Here is a 23,117-nt window from a genome sequence, read left to right on the forward strand (position 1 = left end):
GTTAAAGAAAATGATGATATATAAACAATTACTTTTAATATTGTTAGTGTCATATTATCATAATAAATAGATTCATGTTTTACAATAATGATAGTTAGTTTAAGCGTGATCAAATACATGCTATATAGTACAAGCTCTACAAAAAGAAGAATTTTTAAAATAATTCGGGTATACCCGAAACCCAAAAAATGTACCCTTTACCCAACCCGAAAAAAATCGGGTTACCCGATTAGCCGAAAAAAATTACCCGATACCTGAAAAATTCGGGTGGGTAATTCGGGTATCGGGTATTTTCGACAGAGCTAATGTAGAAGACTATAGATTTGGTAAAGATTTTTTCATTATTACTTAGAATGAAGAGTTGTATATAATACTAGTTTATAACCCGTGGAAACCACGGTTATAAAATTAGTCAAACTTTTATAGTAAAAACTCAAAATTATTAATAAGTTATTTTAAATAAATTATTAATTTAAAAGATATTTTTTATTAGTTATGTGAAATTATAATCATTGATTCAAATAAATATATAAAATTAATTTTTAATATATATTAGATATTTTTTATTTGTGAATTAATGAAAACAATAATTTAAAATTTAAAATTTAAAATAGAATCACATTAATGAGAAGGCCTAATAAATTTAAAATTGAAAACTAATAGATTGACAAGTGGCAACACATTAATTAAAATGTCTAATATGGTGACGCATGACAAAAGAGCTACTCTTATATATATATACTAGTTTATAACCCATGGAAACCACGGTTATAAAATTGATTAAATATTCATAGTAAAAAATTCAAAATTATTAATCAATTATTTTATATAAAATTTTAAATACATTATTAATTAAGAGATTTTTTTATTAGTTATGTAAAATTATAATTATTGATTCAAATAAATATGTGTAATTAATTTATCATATATATTAGACTCTTTTTATTTGTGAACTAATGAAAACAATAATATAAAATTTAAAATTTAAAATAAAGAATAAATAGATTGACAAATAACATCACATTAATTAGAAGGTTTAATAAATTTAAAATGGAGAATTAATAGAATGACAAGTGGCATCATATTAATTAGGAGTTCTAATGTTATGACACTTGACAAAAGGACTACTCTTTTATTAGTATACTAGGTTATAACCCGTGGACACCACGGGATGGAAATTTAAAAATAATTAAATTAAATTATAATTATAAGTTAATTATTGAACAACGTTTTGTCTGTAATTTGATAGTGATATAATGATTGGTTGAAATTATGAAATGAGAATGGTTTAAATATGAAATCAGTAATATGTATTTATAGATATGTTATCAAGTTATCATTTTGTATCATGCAATATGAATTTAAACAAAACATTAACATAAGTTGATAGGAATAATAAATTTGTTAATTTTTTTTATAAATTTCTAAAAACTTCTTTATACACGACATTGGATGTTTTATTTGATAGTCTACCATGGTTATCTAAAATTAACAATTTTAATCCCTCTCTACTTTGAACTCTAGATAAAGCAACATACAATTGGCCATGTGTAAAAACAGGATCTTTGAGAAACAATCCAACCTTCGATAAAGACTGTCCTTGGCTCTTGTTAATTGTCATTGCAAAACATACAACCAATGGAAATTGTCTTCTTTGGAATTTGAACGGGATCTTGTTTTCAGTAGGAGTTAAAGACATTCTTGGAATGAAAGTCCGGTTTCTAATTACTTCCAGATATGATAACCGCCTCGATAACTCGTTTACCCAAAGATATGACCTGTAGTCTAGTGCCATTGCATAAGCCATTTTTCTGATCAATGTTTCTCAATAACATAACTGGAACACCGACTTTTAAAATTAGATTATGATTTGGCATACCTGAGATTTTAAGACCATTTAAAACATCAGGTGAGTATAAATTTGCATCAAACTGATCATGGACAAACTCAGATTGGCAGAGGCTATCTGAACTCAAATATTCTTTTTGCTCTCCTGGGATCAATTTTAGCAACCGATCATTTATTTCTTGGACAACTTCATTCTTGGGAGCAAGTATTGCTCTTTCTTGAAAATAACCCGCAATGTTGAAGTTTTCAAGAATGGAAGGATATACAAAATTGATTAATGAACCAATAGGATCACATGGATCATTAATGAGAATATCTTCTGGAATATCAACAATTGCTTCACCATCATTCGGACCACCAAGATTACCTTCTCCTATGTCCAAAAGCCAGTTTGAAAAACTCTTTATTCGATGATGAACATCAGATGAATCGCTTCCAACAGTTAACCTCATGTTTTTTGTTAATTTATGGACTTTGCATTGTTGCCATAAATACGAAGAACTTAAAGAAGCGTTAACAATGTTTTGTCTACTGCCACCCGGAACAACAGGTAGAATTTGTCTGAAATCACCTCCAAAAACAACCACTTTCCCTCCGAATGGAATATTTGAGTTTGTAGGATCGACAAATCTTAATATATCCTTTAAAGTTCGATCTAAAGCTTCGAATGCATGCTTGTGTACCATGGTGCTTCATCCCAAATGATCAATGAGGCTTTTCTTACTAAACTCGCAAGATCACTCTTTGGATTTATTCTACAATACGAATCCTCGGTAAGATTTATGGGAATAATAAACCGAGAGTGTGCTGTCCTGCCTCCAGTTAATAATAATGAAGGAATCCCACTTGAAGCAACATTTAAAACAATCTCTCCTTTGGATCTAATTGCTGCAGAAATTGTCTTCCATAGAAATGTCTTACCCGTTCCACCATAACCATAAATAAAGAATACACCTCCCTTAAGATTCAACACATGAATGTATATATTGTTCGTATTTCTTAATTTTTGTAACAAAAGATACATGTTTCGGAAGAATAACTAACCTGTTGAAGATTGATGAACAAATTCTTTGAAATTGAATTAGGGCAAAATACGTTCTTAAAATGAAATGAATAGTCTCTGTATTTGAAATGATCAGCTAATTTGTAAGGTTTGAGAAAATATAGTTATTCAATTTTTGAATTCAAAAATGCTATAAATTAGGAGACGAATCTTCATCGTATATATTCAATATAAAATAGGTGTTTTGTTAATTATTTACTTTCCCTGATATGGTATGAGAAACAATCGCTAAGTTTGTGGAAATGATCTTAAATTCTATAACCCACAAAGTAATTTTATTTTATATATTTGAAATTCGAATAGTTATTTTTATTTATTTATTATTTTATTTATTTGATGTTTCAGGGAAAAAGCAACATAGAAGAAATGATGTTCATAAAATTTTGTCTGGGAATGGAATTGTAAATTTTGTTGTTTGATTTTGTTGTATTCCATTCCACATTGCTGATATAATTCAAAAGAATTCGTCCATTGTTTGAAGAAACTTCTAATGTAGTTCAACACTTAACCATAGCAAGTAAGTTTTTAATAGCTTGCATTTCTTTTCACATTCCTTCAATCTGTTGAGATGAAGTAACATTTTATTCATAGTATAAAAATATAATTTGATTAATCTGTCAATTTCAAGGGATATCTATTAGGATGTTGTTGTGCTAAGTGTAAACATGGAAGTTCAATATCCACTTTAGATAGATTTCTTTCAGTTTAAGCCTTATTATACTGGGTATTTATAATTTTACAAAATGATGTTTTATTTATAATTATGAATATGAATGTTTGTGTTCCGAATAGTACAAAGTATTGGGTCTGCATAATATGAAAATACTTGTTCAGAAAACAATTGCAGATTTTCAAATTGAATTACATTTTCTTTCAGCCAATGGTCTTGGAAACAGTTGTATGAAGCATGGATCTTTTGCGTAGAACAGTGAAGTAACAATTGCAGATTGTCAGATTGAATTACATTTTCTTAGACTTTCATGTTTTATGAATTTTTCCAGTCCCAAGGTCGTATGAAAGGAATTCATTTCCATATTTTCTTTTTGTTTTTTGTTAAAAGACGAAAACACCCTCAGCAAAGATAAATATTTAGTTATTTTTCTGTTTTTATACATTCATATTTGTTGGAACTTGATATTCATTTCATACTTTGTTTGGTTGTCAATTGGACAGATTTGTTTCATAGTCCTCCCTATTGGATTTGCTCGAGCTTCCTTTACAAGTTTATAGAACAGAGACAATGGGTTGGGGTTTGCAAAAGCTTCAGATTTTGTAAAAAATTTAGACCTTAAGATAGCTAAATTTATGAGAACCAAGATAACATAGATAAAAAAAAAAGCAAATCCTGGTTCGGATATTGAAGAAGTCGGGCATACTTCTGAAGGGAGGTCTTTATTAGGTACAAATACAATTCATCTCCATGAGAGTTGCTGTATGCTTTGATAAAAATAAAAGTTTTACCAATAATCATACATACTTGTTTTAAAGTTTTTTAAAATGATTTTTGGTGTACATACAGGATGGGCTTGGTGATACCATTAGGGTTTCACTTACAGAACAGCAGATGAAGAAATAGATCTATGTAGAAAATTGGCAATTGTTGGTATGACAGCATCCCAAAATCGTCAAGGAGTGGTATGTTTTTTATTTGCATAATCTTGTACATAATAAAATACATATATTTTTCTATTTCGAAGTGTTATAACAAATTTTATATTTTTGCTAAAACATTGATAATAATGATAAACAGTCTTATAAATATAAATTAAATAACAAAATAATTTCTAAATAATAAATTCATATTCATAAAATATTATGAATGTATGATAAACATACCATTAAAAAAAATAATATCCAAACAAATATTTACCACAATGTCCAAGTACGGAATGAAAAATAAAATGCATAATCATTGTTTAAAAATCAAAATCCACTACCTTACGAAATTCATCTTAAATCCAACTCAGCCACTTTTTTCCAACTTTACCTTCACAACCTGATTAATGCGTCCTTCTGGTGAAATTTTTGGAGTTTTTGAAGATGATGACTTTTCATTCAACTCCAAATCAAATACTTTTTCCAAATTTCTCTTCAAAACTTTTGGTGTATTCAAATTCTTCATGGGACTTGTTGCTGAATTTTTATCAACAGTGGAAGGTGTTATGTTGTCATCTGTCCCAGAAATTGCATCCTAAAAATAATAACAATTGTACTTAATTAATTTATAAAGTCAACTAATATTTATAAAATAATTCAATGCAAGTATATTGTGTATATAACCTTCAAACTCCTAGTATCTTGTGATTCAAAATCTGCTTCAGCAACATCAAATGACTGTGAATTGCCAACCTGAATAATTAATAATTAAAAATATTAATAATAAAAAATATGAATAGCAAATCAGCATATTAAATAAAACTGTAAACATTTATACCGTTAACCCTAGTATTTAGTAAATACAATAGAGTTTTTGTATACACAAAGATACAAAAAAGATCATAATAATAATAATAATAATAATTTATAATTACCTGTGAAACAGTCAACTTATTTTCCAGTTCTTCAATCAACTTTTCATCATCACTCACTCTACATATACTATATTGGTTGTTCTTTTTTGAGACGTTGAAGTTTTTGATTGATATTTTAAACGCCAATTTCAACCCTTTCAGTGCATTTATCTCTCCAGGATAGAAAGCAGTACTAAAACCAAGCTACAATAAAAAAAAGTAAAAAAAAAAAGATTGGTTAAAATAAATTCATTAAGTGTAAGTATTAATTAATTATAATTAAGGTGTACCACCTTTAATGTTTTTTTAAACAAATCCTTGGCTGATTTCTTCAAAAGATATTTTCCATCTCTTTCAAACATGGTTAAGGTAAGTGTACCGGTATTGTCTTGGACACGTATCGGAATCATAAATCTAAAAAATATGAAAATACAAAATAATTTTTATATATATGAAATATAATGTAAGTTATACTGATTAATTAGGAAATTAATAACCTCAGAATAACTGAAGTTTCAGTTTTTGTGCAGTCGTTATTATGACATTCATAACCATGAGTTAATTCATCAACATTAGGTTGATCGTCTGCACCAGGAGGCTTCAATGCTTTGTAGTTGCAATTTGTACATGCCAAGTAATGCCATGGTTCATTTTGTAAAATTCCCTTGATAGTGCCCACGATAATAAATGTATTTTTCTGTTCATTAAATTTATTTTGGTAATCCAATATATATATAAAAAAAAGTAGGTTTATATTCATTATTGATTATAAAATATATAAAAACCACACCTCCACGGGTTCAGAAACATCAGCAATTGTCTTCAACTGGAAATTAACCATGAAATCATCATGTTCAGAAACTTTATTAGACTTCAAAAGTGTGAATGTATTTGTAGATGAATCAGGGCTATCATCTCCATCCAAACTGTTTGTTAAAAAAAATAACTAATGTTACTGACATAAAACTTAATTGTTGAAATAAAAATGAAATAACATAAATTAAATAATATTAGTCACATAAAAGAAAAATGTAGAAATTAGAATGAATTAACATAAATAAATAACATAAATTACCTTTTCTTAAACGTATTGATTTCATCAATGTCTGTGTTAATGAACAACTTTGATACGGAAAAGTAGGTGTTAACTGTTGGACGATCTATAAAAAAGATTTCATTAAGTGTTATTTTAATGTGTAAAAAATAATATTTAATAACAAAATCATACAATATACCTCTCCAAATACTAAGTTTTGCAAATTGAAGGATAACAATCATACGAAGATTGTGTGGATTGTTATGAAGAAAGTCTTGCAGTTTGTAAGCAAAATCACCCCACAAATTGACATTGAGTTGCAAACCACTGCGAAATAAAAGTTTTAAATTAGATGAAATGATAATTATATAATGTAAATATCCAAAAAAAAATATATTAAAACAACAAACTTTGCATCTTGGATTTGGATGTTGAGCCTGTGTTTTTTCATATCTTCATTGTCTCGCCCCATCTCACCAATTGCAACGACTAATCCAATAACATCTATGAACAAAAAATAAGATTAGTTAAATATTGTTATGAATTTAAAAATATGATATTTAATTCAAAAAATAAAATTTACCATAATTAATTAATTAATTAATATATAATAAAATGAAACTAACCGATAGCCATGTTTTGAGGATGGGGCAATGAGATAACAGACTGATAATCAACAAACTCAAAACCAAATGTAGGTCCAGAAAAATCATGAGACTCTGTAACAACAGTGTTATGGAGAAAAGTAAGTTTATGATCTTGCCGAGTCAAAGTAAAACCATTCATCCTTTGAGATGCAAAGCTTGGACATTTTATGTAAAATGCCAAGCCATCTTTTAGAATGTTTTTGAATCGATAGATGTTTTTTCTTAATACATTTGCTTGAATCTTGGTACCCTAAAAGAAGAATAATATATAAAATAATAAATAAATAATATTAAATTTTGCATCTTTAATGAATATATAGTGTTAAGTTGTAATATACCTGTTCATCTATTAAGATTAATTCAATACTGAAAAGTTCGTCCTTGTTATAGAATGAAAAGAGGTTCCATAGGTTTATCACTCTTACTTTGATAGTCGAATCATCTTTGAGTACATCCAAATCTGAAATCAAAGTAACATCTGGTTGTGCCATCAATCTGCAAAGAAAAATCAAAAAAATAAAGGTTTAACTACTAAAAAGCAATGTAAAATAAGTTTAACTATTTATCAAATAACAACCAACCACATAACATCATGTAAAATGAATAATAATCAAAATGCAATAACAAATGTAATTAAATAAAAAAATAAATATATAGATCAAGTAAAAATAGAATCTGTTGAAAATACTTGTTCAGAAAAGAATTGCAGAGTTTCAGACTGAATTACATTTTCTTTCAGCCAATGGTCTTGAAAACTGTTGTATGAAACATTGATATTTTGCGTAGAAGAATCCTGTAACAATAGTTGGGTGCATTTCATTTAATTTTTTTTGAGTTTATGAAAAAATAATTATAACATGATTTTGTAAATTCATTTACAGGGATAAGATTGCTATGTGCAGTGAGAATAAGTATGAATTTCTAAACAGTTAAAGATGCACAATAAATGCAATTGTGTTCCTCATAGCAAGATCTTTTTCATTAAATTAAAGAGGTTACATTCTATTTTTCAATTTTTCAGTTTTGGTATACATATATAATAGTAATAGTTAGAAGTTGGAAGAATATAGCAAGAATAGAGCTTTAATCAAGAATAATAGATTTAAAACATATAAAGTCGAAAATGATAACTTATATTGGAAGTATCGTTAAAAAAAACAAAGAAATGATTTACAGTCTCAACACAAACACAGAAAAAAAAAGAACAAAGAATGATTGAAATAACAGAAAATGATGTAGAGTTTAATGTTTAAAGAAAAAAATAACCTTCTGATTTTATTGGAAAAGAATGTATTACTAACCTTCTGTAAATCAGAAGAGCAGAGCATATAAGAAACTCAAAGTCGAGAGAAAAGCAGTAGATGATTATTTGCAATTCGATGGTTCCATATAAATACGCATAGATAATTCAGGAACAATAAATTTATTAATTGCAGAAAAGTATTTTTTTAGCAGATTTGATTCCTGATTTTTATGGATATGATTAGTGGGGTAATCGATTTAAATTTGGAAATCAGAATAAAAAAAACGAATTTGTAGTTTACATTGTAGAAGTCAATGATTTAGTTTAATTTTTTTTCCTGATTGATAGGAGACGATATGCTAAGATTGACCATAAATATAGGAATGATATCAGTGTATATTTGAATTTTGCAGGTATTTCAAATTGTCTGAGCTAATTTATAGGAGGTGATGTATTTCGCTATGTGGTGCAAAGAATGGGCGGGAAAATGATGAATAAAAATTCCCTGGCAATGACACGTGTAAACTTGGAGGTGCAAAATAAGGACATTTGGCATGCAAAGTACTCTTTTATTAAGAATATATATATATATATATATATATATATATATATATATATATATATATATATATATATATATATATATATATATATATATATATATATATATATATACAAAATGGATTTACCTAACATCAAACTAACTTAAATAACTATGATTAAGCGAACATTAAACAAACTAACTTAAGTTAATTAACAAACTAACTGAATATGGCAAGATACACCAATAAACTAGCGGTCACTAATTATTACATTGAAAATTTTCATGATTATATGGTTTTTGCAACGACATATCAATGCTAAAAGATTTTTTTTATATGATAAAGTAACCAACTTACTCACAAATAATCATTTATGTCTTCACCGAGGTTTGAACAATGACTTCTCATATGAATAATAATCCATAAAATATTTTCATTTGATTTTTGATACATTATGCAAGTATCAATTTTTATAAAAATATTTAATGATTTCCAATGACCATAGAGATCTCTAAAAACAGTTATATTTTTAAAATTATTATTTACTATTAGATATGAATTTTTGTCTTTTAAATGAATTAATTATTTGTTGTCGCAAAAAAGCTTTTAGCGATGGGGCATTTGCCAGGATACTATTACCACAGCAGTCGTAAATGATACTTACTTTTACACACAACTTTTGTCCACTCTAAAAGCACTATTCTTTTCTTGTGTTCACATTTTAATCACAGTTTTATATCCTTTTTTGGAATCGTAAATAAGCTTGGGCATTTATCATTATACTTCTAATCAACTTTTTTATATTACTAATTAAGGATCATGCTTTATCAGAATGTCGCTTTCGTCTAATACATATAGTTATGTACATTCTACGTTAAAGATATAGAACGACGATAATGAACTCCATTCTAAAGGACATATGTATATCATCTCAAAAGCTGTGGTGAATGGTGATACACTTTAGTGTAAGGATGAGAATAATTATTCGAGAAATCAAACATAATAAACGAACTCGTGGTATTTGCTCATTTAATGTTATCTCAAACGGAAACCAATTACAACGACAATACAAACGGACTAGACATCAATTTATTTAGGTGAAGGTAAAAAGTAAAAGAAAACACTGTGAAAACAATTTCTTCTTTTATCATGAGCACACACTAACCACAGTATGACTTATTGAAGCAAAACATGTTGATCCCATATGAATTAGTAAGCTTCAGGATGAGCAATGGCATAGGCTTCAAATCCCTTAAAGCTCTTTTTCAATCCTTCTTTCATAAGGTTAATATTATCTTCGGATACCTTATTGTCGCCTTTGCAGTTAAACACGACTGTGTGCTTGTATACGGATCCACCATCACTAGAAGGTAAAAACTTTATATGATGATGAGCAGAATCTACTGTGCCCATTAAGACATCACCTTCAAAGATGGTATAGCTGTAGCTAAAGTTGTTTGTGTCAACGACATCAACCTTGTGCTTTGAGCTTGTGAATGGAATACCTATGATAAGTTTCAAGTTAAAATCATTTGGTAGAAAATTATTGACATGAAGTTATAAAAATCTAAGCAAAAAAATCCAAAAGTTATGTATTAATTTGATGGTGCAATTACTTACCATCACCGTATGTAATGCTCTTGATGGTTCCAGCACCGCCATCACCTTGGATGGTGCTGACGGATTTGTAAGTTTCTGGTTCAACCTTAGGTGCAATTGTGTCGAAGTCGTTATAGACTTTGAAAAGTTTGGGAGCAGGAAGTGAAGAAGTGACTTCTAGCTCTACAGTTACCACAGCCATTATGAATTATATGCTGAAAAAAGAATATGTAAGAAGATGATGAGTTTAGTTGTAATGAAATATGAGTGAAGATGTTGGTATTTATAGTGTTGTAGGGTTGGAAAAAGAACAGTTAAAGTGATTGATAAGGTGAATAGTCAACAAAATACAAACATATTTCCGCATCTCATTGTTGACTCATTGCACATGAACGAATTTCTGTTGCAGACAACTACAAAATATAATAATAATAATAAGAATAATAATAATAATAATAATAATAATATGTATGTACGTAAGTATTATTCAAGATATATCTGAAAACACATTAACTATCTTATTGGGCCTAATTTAGATATTATTCATTTTTATTGAAAACCCCACTTTGCATTCATGGCAATTTTAATTGTGCTATATTTTTTTTAGGTTTTGCTATCAGTGCTTGTTTAATCATAGTTGAACAATCAAAAATATCCTTTATCCTAGAGGTAAAGGTAAGGAGTGACTCCTTCATGGGGATTCTATCTATACCCGGTTGAAAGCCATTCAAAGCCACTATTAATCAAATGACATAGGAAAAATATTAAAAAATTATAATAATCACATCTTACTATTGATAAATTGATAGTATCTCAATATATGCGACCGCAATTAATTTTTTTTTTTTTTTTTTTTTTTTTTTTTTTTTTTTTTTCTCACTCGACTCAATTAAAATTTTCTATTTTAACTTTTTTTGTTGAAACTAATTAATTTTATATAAATGTTTATAATTATATAGTATTAGTTTCTAACATTTATTTTGTACATTTTTTTTTTATTAATACCATAATCTTTAAATTAAAATTTTTAGACAAAACTTCAAAAATGGTACCTGTGATATGCATTTTTTCTGAGATTTAGTCTAAACCTCGACTTTTTGGCTTCGTGGTCTTTCTGATCGAGTTTAGTTGCAAATTTGATCCCTAGTAATTGAAATGACTGTAATAAAATTTTCATTTTTCTTTGATTTTTTTAAAATATAATACTTATTACTTATTTTAGGGAAATCTCCATAAAAGTCCCAATATTTTGAGAAATTTTTTAATAATATCCTAAATTTTATTTTTTGTATAAAAAAATCTCGACCTTTTCTATGGACCCAATTACCAAGGCCCAAACTCAATGACACTAAAAACCCAATAGTGGTCCAACTCCTAAAAGACACCCAAAGTCTAATATGGGCCCAAATACAAGAAGGCCCAAAGCCTTACAATGGCCAAAGTTAGAAAGGGTAGTGACCCAACGTATATGGTTTGTCCTAGATGTCCAAGAGAAAGATAAAATGTAACATCCCAAAGTTCATGACCAAAAATTTCATTTTTAATTAAGTAATTATAAAAACCAGTAGTCTGAAAACATCAATAATGTCATCTCATATCATAATCAAAACCAATATCCAAAACATGTCATAAGAAAACAACATTAGAGTACAACTCCCAAAGATCTCATGTGCGGAAAATCATAGTGTCATGCGCTGCGATCATACCAGTTCCTTTCCTTTCGAAGTAGAAGTACCTGAAACCAAAACTGAAAACCGTAAGCACGAAACTTACTGAGTTCCCCCGTCATACAACATACCATATAATAATCATACTGCCTAGCATATCCGGGTGCTGGCCTACCCCATCGGCCTCATTCAATCGGTACTTCCTAACATATCATGGTGTTGTCCTATCCCTTTGGCCTCTTTCAACCAATAACTGCCTAGCATATCAGGGTGCTGGCCTATCCCTTCAGCCTCTTTCAACCAATAACCGCCTAGCATATCAGGGTGCTGGTCTACCCCTTCGGTCTCTTTCAACCGGTAACTGCCTAGCATATTTGGGTGCTGGCCTACCCTTTCGATCTCTTTCAATAGATTACGGGGTGTATTTCACCCCTATCACTACCACATAATATCCTAGCATATAAGCACATAAATCACATACTGCCTAAGACATCTGGGTGTTGGCCTAACCCTTCGGTCTCTTCCAACCGGGAACAGGGTCCGCTTCACCCCTACCACTACGACAAAATAACATAGCATACAAGCACATAAATCTTAGTAGATAGTGGCATACCAGAGAATTGTCACAATGACAATCATCTATACTATAAACAACTACTAGTGGGTCGACATTGCTGCCTTTGACCCACTTATACCGGGAAGGTAACTCACCACGAATACTGGGAAGTAGTTGAATAGTCCCCGGCTCCGAATATCAACCCAACTCAATCCCCTGAACATAAAAGATTTCCTTAATTACCCTTTCATACTCACAATCCCCTTAAGGGTCAAGCTTTGATCCAAGTCAAAGTCAAAGTCAACGCTCAGAGTTGACTCGACTCATCAAGTTTGCCTTTCAACTCGTTGAGTTTTCATGAATTACAAAATCATGATATTGCGATCCAACTCATCGAGTTATCTTCCAACTCGACGAGTTTCCATAACTCATAGAATCACGATATCCTGGGTTGACTCGTTGAGTTTTCTTCCAACTCACCGAGTTCGTCCTTTACAACAAAATTGGGACACTTCTAATCAACTCGTCAAGTTCCTTTATGAAGTCGTCGAGTTCTTCAGTCTCTTAACCCTTCTTAATGCATTAAACCATTATTTTTTAAATCTACACCTTACACTCCAGATCTAGACTGGAAATGCCTCTAAGAGGGTAAGGTTTCCAACTTTACCCATTAATACCCTTCCTAATGAGATTAAGCTCAAAACCTAACCCACTAATGTCAACGTATTCATCCAAAAGCCACCAAAACTACAAGATAGACCATGATGTCATAGATCTGGATGCTAGGGACTGAAAGGTCTCATAAAGTCTTAAACTTTTTCCACATGCATGGCCATTTGGAGCTTGAAGGATCAAAATTATGGTCTAAAGGTTGCATGGGACTTCCATGACCATAAAGTTAGTACCTTTATGCCATGAAAACCCCTCAAGACCCTATATCTAAAGTGTTAACCCATTTGGGACGTCCAACTCCCAAGGATCATGATATTTGGGCCAAAACCAAGCAAAATAACCCCAAAAGAAGATCTAAACAACTACAAGGCAAGGTTCTAGCTTTATACCAGAAAAGGGTCGTGGATGAGGCAAGGATACTAGATCTATAAGCTCCTTCTTGATTATTCAAGCTTTTCCTTCTTCCAATGGCTTCAACACACACCAAAAACACCCAAAAATGGCTCACAAACTCTCACAAATGCCTTAGGGTTTTGATATTTAGGATTAGGATAGTGGAGGCTGGGAAATGAGGCCAACATGAAAGGTTTAAGGTGTTTAAATAAGGTGAAAAAACCATGAAATTAAGGCTTCATTTTACCCAATCAACTCGTTGAGTTGAGGTCTCCCAACTCGTCGAGTTGGTCACCAATACGCGTGGTCCTAAAACATCTCTACTCGAGGAGTTTGGGGCTTCCGACTCGTCGAGTTGCTCTATAAAAATGAATAAGTTATGAGTTTAAATACATACCAGAAACTAGGCGTTACATAAAGTATTTAAATAGGATGCAAAACCTATATATTAGGTTTGTCCCAAATATTCGTATGCCCAACGCTCGCCACGTACGCCCGACATGTAACGCCCGTAGATCCGGGCTAGTCAATTTAGAGATAAAAGGGGTCGAAAACAAATTTTTGATAAAATATTATTTAGAATAAATACTCTTAACCAAGTTGTAGAATATGTCTCAAGGCTTCTGTACATATAAAGAACGCCGAAATCTGAGTTATAACGAAGAAGTTATGGCTCGTTGAAGTTTCGCGGCAAAACCGGCACGGCACCAGGAAGCGTAAATAGTGAATTTATGATAGAAGACTTTTTGGACTTAGTAATCTAAACGAATGTTGTAGTGTACATTAAACCGAGAACATACAAAAAAGAACACCCAAATCTGACTTCGTATGAGGAAGTTATGGATTTTATAAGATTTGGCATAATAGTGCACGACCCGAAACTCAAATTTTAGTTCGAGCGGTTTTTGGCGTATGCGACCTAAATGAGAGTTGAAGATCTCATTAAGAGGAAATCAACGATAAAAAGAAAGACGAAAACGGAGTCCGTATGAAGGAGTTACAAATTCTTCGAGGTCATTTAACAGCCTAAACTCCTCCTACTGTTAAATTTAAGATCGGTCGAGAAGTAGTCGACGAGTCAAAAATGAAAGTTGTACACCTTGTTTTTAACTACGTGTGGATATAAAGAAGGTCGAAAACGGAGCTCGTATGCGAAAGTTATGGGGTTTAGAAGTCGGCAGGATGCTGTTGCAAAAGGGGTGACATGGCTGAATATGGGCCAAGGCTTTCTCCCCAAGGCAAGCCACCAGAAGGTGACATGTGGCATGGACTCGATGAGTTGGAGGCCCTACTCGACGAGTAGAGCTGTTTTCCAGCCTATAAATAGGGGTGTCGGGTTCCCTCATTCTTCACACCATTCCAGCCTCTTCTTTCTCTCTCTAAACTCTATCTCTAGCCCTCAACCCCCATCCCCCCCCCCCCCCCCCCCGTAAGCCTATGTATACCCGCTAGCACCCGAAGGAAACCCCGAGGCTCCCGAAGCCTTGAGAAAAGAGCCTTTCAGCTTGGAAACACTGCTCTAGCGAAGCCCGATTTTCAAGAAAACCCGTTGTTTTGTCCGAGGAAAATTGTGTTGAGAGTAACGAAGTGTTGTCTGAGTACCGAGTCACCACCGTAGTGCATGGTCCCTTTCATCTTACACAAAGATATGAAGTATTTTATATAAATTATGTGTTATGTGTGCATATTATCTATATACTTCCTATTTATGATGGATGAACGATTTTATACAAGTTTTATATGATTTAAACTATATATGTATTTATATCCACATAATATGTTGGGTAAAACATGGGTAGATGAAATATGAGTTGGATGATGAATTGAGAAATGATATAGACCATGAGGTAAGGGTGAGAGGTGGATGATGTGAGAAGCCTTGTTCCCAAATGCTGGCCCCGTCATCTAGAAGAGTATGGATGACAACCATGGAAAATCCTTAGGAATGAATGAACGGGAAATAGCTGATTCTTAAGGTAGATCCTTAAGAGTAAAGAAGATAATGGGGATGGGTAATTGGCTTAACTATTTGATGATTAAACATAATAATTATATTATTGTGGGTTGAAAACCCTATGTACTCACCAGGTTTCCTAACCTGACCCACTCAGTTTATTTATATCACAGGTGTTGATATGAAGTGACATTACACTGAGAGATTAAGGAGATATAGATCACTAGTGATAATAAATGTAAGTTCTGTTTATGCTTATCTCTCTATATTGACGATGACATCCCAATGTTTTAAATGAATAAAAATAAATTTCTTTGGATATGCTTTTATAACGAATTTATCATATTTTACTGGGTACAAATTCCACAACATTTTTTATTAAAAGAAGTACTCTGATTTTTATAAAGCATAAACAAAATCAGTCTTTTCTGGCCATGAAAATGGGGATGTCACAGTTGGTATCAGAGCATTAGTTTAAGCGAACTAGGAATATGAATTTATTTCTAGACTTAAATTTAGAATGCTAAGCAATGATTGTGAGGAGTGTGTCTTAGGTAATACACTTGAATAGACACAAGTACTAGCTTATTTGGGAAAAATGTGTAACATGCTTTTATGTGCTAAATGATTTATGATGCTAAATGTATGATCGGATATATGGTCTATTGCCGACCGGATCTGGAAACACTACATGTTCAGACTTCTAAACGTTTAATTACGGCATTAGAACTGACATGTAACTTTTCGGAGTAATAGGGAGATTTACACGTCAGTCGTAAATAAAATATTTTCCTATCTTAATTCTCGTCATTACACATCGAACGTCTGAATTGGTGTATAGATCGAAATGGAAAGAACCCGAAGTGGAGTCGGGAACGCATATGGAAATAGGAATCAACAGCCCCTAGTGATTGAACAAATACCTGTTGTAATAGAAGCTGCACTTGAACCAATCATCATGGCTGGAGTACAAGCCATGATTCGGGCTATGCTAGCTGAACAAAGGGAAGAAATGAGGAGGATGTTGCATGAAAATAGGGACGAACCTACCATGCCCATTGAGCAACCTGAGCTGATTTCCGAACAATCGGAGGAAGGGAACTATAGACGCCCTTTAAGTCAAAGTGGGACTCAAGGAGAACGAAGGAATGACCCGGAGAAGGGAAACGACAAGGATGGACGAATGTATAAGAACTTCTTGGGTGCCAAGCCACCAAGCCTTTCCGGAAGCCCGAAGCCAGTTGAGATTATGGACTGGGTCTCTGAGATGGAGATGGTATTTGAGAGCCATGATTGCAACGATAAGCAAAAGACAGTCTTTGCAGTCATACAACTAAAGACCAGAGTGTTAAGTTGGTGGAAGTTGCTGGCAGATACAATGCCATGAGGAGAAGCCATACAAATGTCTTGGGAAGCATTCACGGAGCAATTAAAAATGCAGTACTGCTCAGAGATAGATCTGATAAACCTAAACAACGAGTTTTAGAACCTGAAGAAAGGGAAGATAAGTGTTGATGAGTATGTCACCGCATTCACTGAGAAAATGAAGCTATTTCCCTACTTGGTGCCTACTGAACTCTCCAACATAGATAGGTTTGCTAACGGACTGCCTGCATACTTTGGCCGAACGGTCAAAATGGCAGCTACTTTGAAAACAACTGTTAGAGCAGCTAAGAATATAGAGACCCAGATAAGAGAAAGGGGTCTAGAAAAAGATAAGGCAGGAGAAAAGATGAAGTTTGAAGGATCTTCAAGGCCCAACAAGGACAGTAAATCCTCGAAGTTTGGAGGAGGAGGAAGAGGCAAAGCAAGATGGTGTGATAAGTGCAAGAAGAAACACTTAGGAAAATATGGCAAAGAGGTGACTTGTTTCAAGTGTGGAAAACATGGGCATTACACCAATAAATGTACATTCAACAAAAGGGTATGTTATGAATGTAATGAGGAAGGGCACTTCAAGCAAGACTGCCCAAAGAGAGAAGGGGCTACAAGGCCAAATGTGTTGCCAAAATCGAAAGCAAGAGCATTCCACATGATCCTCGACGAAGCGGAGAACAATGCAAGGAATCAAGGATGAGATATTCATACCCGAAGATCGAGTTATGAAGTAGCCAAAGGGATAGAATCACATGATGTAGTCTATTAGAGGTATAGTCTAGGGTGAACTTGAACACCTATGTAATAGTTTCAAGAAATAATAAAACCTTCGTTTTGTTATCTGGTGTGTTAAACTGTTATATGATTTTCTTGTATGGTTACTTGGAAACAGCGAGACAATACTTGGGACGAGTATGAGTAGGTGTGAATGGTAGTAGAGACCTATACTACCGGAAGAACAGTACTCATGCTTGGATCAGGGAAAGACACAAGGTTACTAAGAAGCTAGTAATTGATACCTTTTTATTCAGATATGTCGTTTCCATCATTTTGTTATTGACTAAGAGGATGATTGTTATTCCGATGCTAGTGGTCATATCGAACTGAGTCTGACTATGATAAGTATGTTACGTGGTTCAGAGAACCAAGTTTGATGTAACATCTGACTTAAGCTGGAAGATTGAAATAAAAGATAATCAAAGCGATCGGTAGAGGTATCGCGATACTTTCTTGTAGCTAGAAATGCTACCTTTTGAGATGTGATTAGAACATGAAGAAATGTATAGTCTGTTCTGGAAGACTCTAAGAGACCTGAGTCTAAGCGTGTGAACATACGATGATAAGTCAATAGAATATGACACATCAGTCCATTGTAGTAATAAAATAACTTATCTTAAGTTTGTTAAGAAGAAGAAGGTGTCTTTGATAAAGAGCGAGTTTGTGACATGAAGGACCTTATTGGAAGTGTAACAAGACATAGAGAACGGGTGCAAGATCAAACACCGCTTGCAGTAAAGAAGACCAGGAGTTAGATACGCATTCAAAGAAACATAGAAGTTACGATTATTACCTAGGATAAAGAGATAACGTATGGAGTCACTATACTGCCCTGTTTCGTTGATGATTCTGGGACATAATCATCCTAAGGGGGAGATAATTGTAACGCCCGTAGATCCGGGCTAGTCAATTTAGAGATAAAAGGGGTCGAAAACGACTTTTCGACAAAAGATTATTTAGAATAAATACTATTAATCAAATTGTAGAATATGTCTCAAGGGTTCCGTACATATAAAGAACGCCAAAATCCAAGTTATAACGAAGAAGTTATGGCTCGTCGAAGTTTCGCGGCAAAACCGACATGGCACCGGGAAGCGTAAATAGTGAACTTACTATAGACAACTTTTTGGCCTTAGTAATCTAAAAAAATGTTGTAGTGTATGTTAAACCAAGAACATACAAAAAAAGAACGCCCAAATTTGATTTCGTATGAGGAAGTTATGAATTTTATAAGATTTGGCAAAGCAGTGCACGACCCGAAACTCGAATTTTAGCTCGAGCGGTTTTTGGCCTATGTGACCTAAATGATAGTTGAAGATCTCATTAAGAGGAACTCAACGATAAAAAGACAGACGATAATGGAGTCCATATGAAGGAGTTATGAATTCTTCGTGGTCATTTAACAGCCTAAACTCCTCCTACTGTTAAATTTAAGATCGGTCGAGAATTAGACGACGAGTCTAAATGAAAGTTGTAGATCTTGTTTTTACCTACGCGTGGATATAAAGAACGTCGAAAACAGAGCTCGTATACAAAAGTTACAGCGTTTAGAAGTCAGCAGGGTGCTGCTGCACAAGGGGTGACGAGGCTGAATATGGGCCAAGGCTTTCTCCCCCAGGCGAGCCACCAGAAGGTGACATGTGGCATGGAATCGACGAGTAGGAGGACCTACTTGATGAGTAGAGCTATTTTCCAGCCTATAAATAGAGGTGTCGGTTTCCCTCATTCTACACACCATTCCAACCTCTTCTTTCTCTCTCTAAACTCTCTCTAGCCCCTAAAACCCCCTCTAAGCCTAGGTAAACCCCCTAGCACCCGAAGCCCCAAGAAAAGTGCCTTTTGGCTCGGAAATGCTGCTCCAGCGAAGCCCGGTTTTCGAGAAAACCCGTTGTTTTGTCCGAGGAAAATTGTGTTGAGAGTAACGAAGTGCTGTCTGAGTACCGAGTCACCACTGTGTCGTGTGAGTGCTTGGTCCCTTTCATCTTACACGTAAATATGAAGTATTTTATATAAATTATGTGTTTTGTGTGCATATTATCTGTATACTTGCTATTTATGCTAGATGAACGATTTTATACAAGTTTTATATGATTTAAACTATATATGTATTTATATCTACATAATATGTTGGGTAAAACATGGGTAGATGAAATATGAGTTGGATGATGAGTTGAGAAATGATATAGACCATGAGGTAAGGGTGAGAGGTGGATGATGTGAGAAGCCTTGTTCCCAAATGATGGCCCCGTCATCTAGCATAGTATGGATGACAACCACAGACTATTCTAGACAGTCCAGTGGAACACTAGCAGGCTCGCAACATGTAGGTGTTGTCAACGATGTGTTCACCAGTGTACTCTAAAAACCCATTGACATGTAATGCAAGTCGAATCTCGAAAACGAAACTATCAATAAGTGAGATAACCCTAGCAGTTGTGCTCGAAGGACAATACTGGTAGTTGCGCCTCATATAGAATGTCACAATTATGGCAACTACGCCTAAGTGATAGAACTAGCAGTTGTGCTTGACAACTGTGTCATTGACAACGATGGACTTCGTATCTATTCCTTAGGAAAATCCTTAGGAATGAATGAATGAGAAATACCTGATTCTTAGGGTAGATCCTTAAGAGTAAAGAAGATAATGGGGATGGGTAATTAGGTTAACGATTTGATGATTAAACTTAATAATTATATTATTGTGGGTTGAAAACCCTATGTACTCACCAGGTTTCCCAACCTAACCCACTCAGTTTATTTATATCACTGGTGTTGATATGAAGTCACATTACACTGAGAGATTAAGGAGATATAGATCACTAGTGATAATGAATGTAACTTCTGTTTATGCTTATGTCTCTGTATTGACGATGAGATCCTAATGTTTTAAATGAATAAAAATACATTTTTTTCAGAAATTCTTTGATAACGAATTTATCATGTTTTACTAGGTACAAATTCCGCAAAATTTTTATTAAAAGAAATACTCTGATTTTTATAAAGCATAAACAAAATTGGTATTTTCTGGCTGTGAAAATAGGGATGTCACACGACATATGTGGTATTCTTCCAAGATCAAACTTGAGCCTTGTACGCCCAACGTACTCCTTATACGCCCAACATAAAAGCCTCATAAATTCAAACGGTCATAACTTCTTCATTCCGGCTTTGATTTCTACGATCCTTATATCTACAACAAGGTAATGAGTTACTCTACAATACTATCCACTCTCCTTTGCTTTAAAACTTTCCAAACATAAATCCAAAATTCATGAAAGTCCGTACCATCACTGTGACATCACCATTTTCACGTCCATAAAAGACAGATTTTGTGTATGGTTTTATAATAAAATCAGAGTAATCTTTCAAATAAAAGTGTTGCGGAATTTGTTCCCAAAAGAAAATATGATAAAGATTTATCAAAACATTTTCGAGGAAATGAATTTTATTATATTAAAACTCGGGGTGGCATGTTCGATACAGATCAAAAGCATAAACAGAACAACAGAATTCTGACAACATTTATTTGTATCTATTGGCCTATAATCCGTAATCCCTCATTAAGACATCCAACTACGCTCTTGTGCCACTACATGTAATATAAGAAACTAAGTGGGTTAGGCTTGGGAGCCTGGTGCGCACATAGGGTTTTCAACCCACAATAAATAAATTTATTAATTTCATCAAACCAGTTAACCAGATTACCCGTTCCCGTTATCCTCACTTTACGTCCCTAAAGCATCTATTATAAGGGACGTAGCCTAAGGATTTTCATCGGGGTGACAACACTGCTTTGGGGATTCCTTAGCAATTTATATCAAATAAGGCAACCATGTGGGGGGATGGAGTACTGCTGGCGAACACTAAGTTCAAATAAACACCTATAGGTTGCGAGCCTGCTAGCGTTCCACTAGACTGTCTATAAAAGTCTGTGGTTGTCATCTATACTCTTCTAGATGACTGAATCAACGTCAATATCGAGGCCTCTCATATTTTTATTTCATCACATACCAACTATTACATCTACCCATGTTTTACCCAACACATTTTGTAGATATAAAATACATATACAATTTAAATCATTTAAAACGTATATAAAATCGATCATCCAACATAGAAAGCAAGTATTCAGATAATATTTACACATAGCATGTAATTTTTTTTATAAAATGCTGTATATCTATGTATAAGATGAAAGTAACTATGCACTTACTTGTAGCATGCTTTGAAAGAATCTAACTAGAAATGGTCAGCAGTTCGTGATCGTCGGGTTCGAGATGGGAAACAGCTTCAGCAAACGTGAGAGTGAAAAAAGAATTGGGTGCCAGGAAGCTTAGGGTCGAAATGGCTATTTATAGGATGATTTTTGGCCTTTAACGTCATGAGAATTAATTGCTCATGTCGTGATCCATGCCTGATCACCCCCGTAGACTTGCCATTTGCGTTTATAGCTCTGAAACGTATCTGGACGACTTCTCACGTCGTGAGAAAGATAATCTCACGTCGTGAGAAAGATAATCTCACGTCGTCAGATTTCAAGAGTCATTCGGTAGACTTCCCAGGTGCTTTCTTGGCTCAATTAGTTTCTATTTGACTTCTCACATCGTGAGAATTAATGCTCACATCGTGAGTTAAGTCAGATTAGGGTTTCTTACACGTGTCATGCTCTCAGATACCTGCATCTTTGGAAGGTCTTAACGTTTGCATACGAGCTCTGTTTTTGACATTCTTTATATCCACGCGAAGGTGGAGACGTACTCTAAAACTTTCATTTAGAACCCTAAGGCTAAAAAGTATTCTATCGTAAACTCACTTTTTACGATGCCCGGTGTCATGTCGGTTTTCTCGCAAAAGTTTGACAGGTCATAACTTCTTCGTTATAACTCGGATTTCAACTCTCTTTATATCTCAAGAATCCTTGTCACAACCACTACAACTTTCTTTAGAGATGTCAGCTTTATCTAATATTTTATTATTGGGGCTTATTTTTATTCTTAATTTATTATATCTTTATAAACAAGTAAATAAACACATAATTCACATAATTCCTCTGTATTACTTTAAAATGAGTTACAATGGTTGGCCCTATCTATCAAATCATCTCACTAATGCTTAGACTGAAACACGGGCGTTACAATTCTCTCCCCCTTAGGATGATTTCCTCCCGGAACCATGCATCAGGAAACAAATGTGGATAGCGACTCATCATGTCACTCTCTGTTTCCCAGGCGAG

At 33.3% G+C, this 23,117-nt stretch overlaps 2 protein-coding genes and 1 pseudogene across 2 annotated transcripts; all 3 read right to left on the minus strand.

Moving 5' to 3' along the window:
* Positions 1-1,414: 1,414 nt before the first annotated feature.
* LOC145060530 (uncharacterized) lies at positions 1,415-2,872 on the minus strand (annotated as a pseudogene).
* A 2,002-nt stretch (positions 2,873-4,874) lies between these two features.
* LOC145060531 (replication protein A 70 kDa DNA-binding subunit B-like) lies at positions 4,875-8,432 on the minus strand. Its single transcript, XM_079008180.1, has 12 exons — positions 8,371-8,432; positions 7,443-7,599; positions 7,084-7,354; positions 6,868-6,961; positions 6,657-6,784; positions 6,497-6,581; positions 6,212-6,347; positions 5,919-6,118; positions 5,712-5,835; positions 5,443-5,625; positions 5,192-5,260; positions 4,875-5,102 (listed from the first exon to the last, which is right to left on the minus strand). The coding sequence occupies exons 1-12, from the start codon at positions 8,430-8,432 to the stop codon at positions 4,875-4,877; spliced, it is 1,737 nt and encodes a 578-aa protein (XP_078864306.1).
* Positions 8,433-9,889: 1,457 nt separating this feature from the next.
* On the minus strand, positions 9,890-10,740 carry LOC145059352 (root allergen protein-like). Its single transcript, XM_079007206.1, has 2 exons — positions 10,510-10,740; positions 9,890-10,394 (listed from the first exon to the last, which is right to left on the minus strand). The coding sequence occupies exons 1-2, from the start codon at positions 10,688-10,690 to the stop codon at positions 10,099-10,101; spliced, it is 477 nt and encodes a 158-aa protein (XP_078863332.1). The 5' UTR covers positions 10,691-10,740; the 3' UTR covers positions 9,890-10,098.
* Positions 10,741-23,117: the final 12,377 nt, after the last annotated feature.

The sequence above is a fragment of the Lactuca serriola genome, chromosome 6 (genome assembly GCF_051521515.1).
Source record: "Lactuca serriola cultivar US96UC23 chromosome 6, Lser_US96UC23_V15, whole genome shotgun sequence".
NCBI lineage: Eukaryota > Viridiplantae > Streptophyta > Magnoliopsida > Asterales > Asteraceae > Lactuca > Lactuca serriola.

Excerpts from the sequence above, each read along its gene's own strand:
- LOC145059352 (XM_079007206.1), bottom strand. The coding sequence starts at position 10,690 with ATGGCTGTGGTAACTGTAGAGCTAGAAGTCACTTCTTCACTTCCTGCT. Across the intron at positions 10,395-10,509 it reads GAGCATTACATACGGTGATG|GTATTCCATTCACAAGCTCA; the intron begins GTAAGTAATTGC and ends AACTTATCATAG.
- LOC145060531 (XM_079008180.1), bottom strand. The coding sequence starts at position 8,432 with ATGCTCTGCTCTTCTGATTTACAGAAGGTTAGTAATACATTCTTTTCC. Across the intron at positions 6,785-6,867 it reads ATCCAAATCCAAGATGCAAA|TGGTTTGCAACTCAATGTCA; the intron begins GTTTGTTGTTTT and ends TTTATTTCGCAG. Across the intron at positions 5,103-5,191 it reads AAGATACTAGGAGTTTGAAG|GATGCAATTTCTGGGACAGA; the intron begins GTTATATACACA and ends TATTATTTTTAG.